This window comes from Lactuca serriola, chromosome 5 (genome assembly GCF_051521515.1).
Source record: "Lactuca serriola cultivar US96UC23 chromosome 5, Lser_US96UC23_V15, whole genome shotgun sequence".
NCBI classification, from domain to species: Eukaryota; Viridiplantae; Streptophyta; class Magnoliopsida; order Asterales; family Asteraceae; genus Lactuca; species Lactuca serriola.
The window spans coordinates 256060330-256065640 of NC_136412.1; the positions used below are offsets into that span (position 1 = coordinate 256060330).

At 39.4% G+C, this 5311-nt stretch overlaps 1 protein-coding gene and 1 non-coding gene across 2 annotated transcripts; one reads left to right on the plus strand and one right to left on the minus strand.

Moving 5' to 3' along the window:
* Nucleotides 1-3197: 3197 nt before the first annotated feature.
* Nucleotides 3198-3304, minus strand: LOC145056024 (small nucleolar RNA R71). The gene has a single exon (XR_013685565.1). It is a non-coding gene; the product is annotated as a small nucleolar RNA R71 (small nucleolar RNA).
* An 887-nt stretch (nucleotides 3305-4191) lies between these two features.
* Nucleotides 4192-4770, plus strand: LOC145050399 (uncharacterized). Its single transcript, XM_078998655.1, has one exon. It carries the CDS (start codon nucleotides 4192-4194, stop codon nucleotides 4768-4770), a length of 579 nt encoding a protein of 192 aa, XP_078854781.1.
* Nucleotides 4771-5311: the final 541 nt, after the last annotated feature.

Below are 5311 nucleotides of genomic sequence, written 5' to 3' on the forward strand. Positions count from 1 at the left end.
GATATTGAGAGACTATATCTAGATTATAAATTTTATGCAAAAGGATGTTCAAAGGAATGTACTTTGAGTGAGAAACATCATGTCTATGGAATTGTATTGTAACAATCTCAAATAGAGGACTTTGTATTTTCATTGGAAATAGTCATTGTGACTTTTGTGCTATGGCATTACGAAAGGATCATTGCATAAAATGTTAGAATCTAGCATATTCTATAAGTGGCAAGAATTTGATATTCTTTCACTTGTGAAAAGGATTAGGAGTTGTGAAATGAGTATGATTGGAAATGTGTTTATTTGATCTATTTCACAAAGTAAGAACCGTAGGTAAACATTGTGTGCATGCTAAGAGCATGGGACAAGTGTAGTAATAATTCAAGTAAGAAGTTGATTACCCGAAATAACAAATAATGAGTAATCAATATGGTGATAGATAAAAGGTGTTTTATTTATACTCAAAAGTTTGGGGCCATATGGGATTAGTATTACTCTTGTGTTTCACTTTGCATGTTTTGACTTCCTGAATAATTTAATTGGTTCAGAACAGTCAAATTATTCGAACGGACCACAGTTGTTCATATGTTGGAAGTAGGTATAAATAAAGACTGTCGTGAATTGGTGTGTGGATTATCTAAAGTGTATTAGACATAAGCAATTGTTTGCTTCAATGTTCATGAGTGCTTATGAATATGATTTGAGCATTGGATTAAACCCATGCTCACTTGGATCACTTCATGAATTGTATCACGAGTGATTGGTGAGACGATAACATCTTATATTCTTGAAACCGAGATGTGTGAGTTGTATCTTGCGAGTCGATTGCACATTGATAATATGTAAACGCACCAGTAACTTGGTGTTATAAAACATATTGTTGTGTGTGATTTGGTAGGTAAGTGCAAGCGAGCATTGAGTCAAAGTTTATTCGTTCCTTTTATCCAAAGTAGGATAAGAGCGATATCTTTGGGCCCCTCGATGATTTAGTGATGGCACCTAAGTGCTTGGCCGAGCCGGGACTAATTTAATGTGATCAATTGTAGTCTGTTGTCAGTCGTCATAAATCGGAAGTCAGGAAATAGTATAGAGAGAATGATTAGAATTCATGTCTTATATCTATACGATATCTAGAATGGAGGAATATATGATCCCTTATCTAAAGGACACGCGTATCTGATAAGATCAGAGTTGACAGCGGCTTTGGAAAGCTACGATTGCAGATTAGGATCTGAAGTCATATGCAGAATAGTTATTAGACTTATCCAAGTGGGAGACTGTTGGATTAGTGTCTAAGTCCATAACTATTTTGGTATGTACTTGACCCGATGGTGCATGGTCCTTTTGGGTTGCCTACACCAAAGCAACTTGATAGGATGAATTATGGAGAGAAAGTATTAATTATGATTTATTAATATATTATGAGAATAATATATTAAAGGAGATATCATATTGTTTAATTAATAATAGTCAAGAATTAATAAGCATTAAGTTTGTGGCTAAAAGACATTATTAAACTTAAGGGACTAGAACTGTCAAATGTGTGATAGTTGAATATTGGGCTAATGGACTCCATATTAGAGGGGTGGACAAATTCTATGGAGAAACCCATTAGAAATCGTCCTAGGCCTCTAAGGAGGGAGTCCATGGGTTGCTTAGGGCCTAAGCATCCAAATTAGGGTTTCCTTGTTAGATAACTCTAATAGCCTCACTATTTAAAGGTCCCTTGAGACTCAAAAACGTGGTGAACTTATTCCTTAGGGTTTCCACACGTTTTGGGGAGCCTCCTCTCTCCTTATTCTTCATCCTCCTGCTCTTGGTGTTTGTGAACCATTAGAGGAGTGACATTTGTGACTCTAAGTTTTCTAAAGTCATTACAAGGAGGATTTGAGATTGTTATTGCTACATAACAATCAAGGTAAGATCTAAAACCCATTCTTATGTTAATATGATTAATTGTATGCTAGATCTAGGGTTTAAAGTCTTGGATGAATTGCATGTACAATAGAGAAACCTAGTTCCAAGCATTAGGGTTTGCATGATCACATAGGATGTTCTTGTGGCCAAAACCCATCAAAAATTAGTTATTAGTTTAATTTCCGTTCCCTGAGTTCGACACCCTACTTACCAAACTATACCACTAAAAGACAGGTTCACTGCCTTTGTGTGCTTAATTTATCAACTAAAAGTAGGAATAAAACCAATGCATTATACACACATCAAGTTTTTGGCGCCGTTGTCGGGGAACGATTCCAAAATTAAGGCTAATTCCTAATTTTATCGATCCTTTGTGTGAGTTTCTCTTTCACAAAGTTATTTTTTAGTAATACAGTAAGTAGGTTAGGTTTTAGAAATTATTAGTTTCTTGTTAGAAGTCTATTAATTAGTTTTTTTTGTTTTAAATAGGCTACTCGCCGAGTGCATTCGCACCTACTCGGTGAGTACCCTGCTGTTTGCCAAATTATTTTTCTTTTTCGTTTTGTTTCATTTTTGTTCTTTGTACGCATTTTTTCTTGTTTGTTTACAGTTGTTTCATGACCCGAGGATCTGATACACCTCTGGTCCCTCCCCTCGAAGACCCAGAATCCGCACTAAAGAGGAACAAAGGAAAAGCCGTTGGGGAATCCATTTCTTCAAAAAATTTGCCACTAAAGAACCTCAAGTCCGTTTCCAGCAAGAAGAAGAGCAGCAAAACAGGAGCATCCATCGCCTCTTTAACAATCGAAGACCCGATTAAAGAATACACCGAGTACGAGACCGAGGAAGAAGAAGAACCTACATACGAGCACGAATCTGATTTTGAGGACGATTTAGCTATCACTATGGCTAATATCGATGAAGTCCCCATGGGGGAATGGAAGAAGAGGATGCGCGATGACACTGGCCCGGGACTTGTGCAGCCCGTAATTCCCGCAACTGCTAGTTTTGAGCTCAAGGGTCATATCCTAGCTTTACTTAAAGAAATCCCTTTCACTAGCAAAGATCACGAAGACGCCTACAAGCACTTGGATGAAGTTAATGATGTAGCTGATTATTTCAATGTTCCCAACGTGCCTCGGGAAACTCAGCTACTTCGCATGCTTCTGGTTACTTTGACGGGTGCTGCAAAGGATTGGCTCAAGTCACTGCCCCCCGAATCCATTACTACATGGGCCCAACTGAAAGAAGAGTTCATTGATCAATTTTGCCCACCATCCAAGATATCTAAGCTCAAGAAAGCCATAGCCAACTTTGAACAACAAGCTGGAGAGTCACTATATGAGGCTTAGGAGAGGTACAAGAGCTTGTTAAGGAATTGCCCACATCACGACCTCAATAGTCAGCAAGAAGTATCCATCTTTTATGATGGAGTAAATGTTACAACAAGGCAACTACTTGACTCACAAGGTCCACTTACGAAGAAGGCACCTCCAGTGATAAAGCAGCTAATTGAAGAATTCTCTAAGCATTCTAGAGAATACCATAAGCCAAGAAATGATGTAACAAGGGGGTCCGCCTATGCAGCTTCAGAAGACTTATCAGCAGTACTAGCCATGTTGAAAAACATGGATAGCAGGATGGACAAAATGGATCAAACGATGCATGCTATACGGGTGGGGTGTAAAAATTGCAATGGGCCCCATCTTACTAGAGACTACGACTTAGATGAAAATGGAAACAAGAAGGTGCAAGTATGTTACTCAAGTGGGGACCGATATGATGAAGATTGGCGAAAACCAAAGAAAGAGTGGCTCCCTTATGAAGAGTACAAGAAGGATAAGGAGGAGAAGTACAGGCAGAAAGGAAGAGGTTTTTACCAAAAGGAGGAGCCAGCTGAAGAAAGAAAACCAAGTTTGGAAGAAATGCTTACCAAATTTGTAGCTACTTTAGAAAAGAGACATAGTGATCATGATGTTGCAATTCAAGAAACAAGAACCATGCTTAGAAACCAGCAAGCATCTATTCACAACATAGAAACGCAGCTAGGGCAACTTGCTCAACAAATCAACCAAAGATCACTGGGCGAAACTTCCTAGTAAAACCGAAAATAACCCACAAGGCGCACATATAAACATAGTCACAACAAGAAGTGGGAAGATAATCACTCCTCTGGCCCCTATTCAGAATGAAGCACCCAAAGAATTGCTGAAGGAGGATGCAGAAAATCAAGACCAAAATCAAAACCTTCATGGAACAGAGCCTACTCGCCGAGTCCAGAATATGGACTCGACGACTCCACTGCCAAACTCGAAAAATCAGATTCCTGAAAAGCCCTTTCAGCCTCCATTGCCATATCCAACCCGAGCTATGAGAGAAAAGCAGGAAGAGGAGTACCAGAAGTTTCTTGATCATATTAAATTTCTTCAAATCAACATACCCTTCATCGAAGTTGTCGCACAAATGCCAAAATATGCAAAATTCCTTAAGGAACTTCTTACTAATAGAAGGAAGATGGAGGAAGTGAAAAAGGTAGTTCTTAATGAGAACTGCTCAGCTGCCATGCTAAATAAGCTACCAAAGAAGAAGGGTGACCCGGGAAGCTTGACTTTGCCTTGCCAATTTGGTAACATAGCTACCATTCATGCTTTGGCCGATTCAGGAGCAAGTATGAATATCATGCCATACTCATTCTTCAAGAAGCTGGATCTCCCGGAACCAAGGCCAATTCGTATGGCGATTCACTTAGCAAACAAAACAGTCACCTTTCCAAGAGACATATGTGAAGACTTATTGGTCAAGGTGGACAAGTTTGTATTTCCCGCAGATTTTATAATTCTAGACATGGAGGCGGATTCTTAAGTCCCGATCATCCTTGGAAGACCTTTCCTCGACATGGCAAGTGCTATACTAGACATGAGAGACTCGAAGCTTACTTTACGGGTAGGAGATGATTCAGTCACTTTTGGGGTTGATGAAGCTATGAAGTATGCAAGAAATAGTGATGACATGGCGTTCTCAATTGACATGCTTGATGAATTAATGGAGGAATGCGATAATGAAGATCCCAACAAGTCCACAATTTTTTATGAAGAATTTGACGCTGAAAAAGACTTATTGGAGATCGAGAAGCTGCTGGAAGAAGCTGAGTATGAAGAATTGATGAAGCAATCTGACAGATCAACTCGCCGAGTAGGGCCGATCTACTCGCCGAGTCCATGCGAACAGAAAAATGGATTCGTGAATTCAGTTGCCAACTCGCCGAGTCCCTTACCTGCACTCGGCGAGTACACCATGCAGATCGAAAAAACAGAGCTCTAAACATTACCGGATCACTTGGAGTATTCTTTCGTTGAAGATGGTCATCAAAAGCCAGTAATAATAGCCTCTGACCTCTCCGAAT

Coding starts and splice junctions, on each gene's coding strand:
- LOC145050399 (XM_078998655.1), top strand. CDS start 4,192: ATGGACTCGACGACTCCACTGCCAAACTCGAAAAATCAGATTCCTGAA.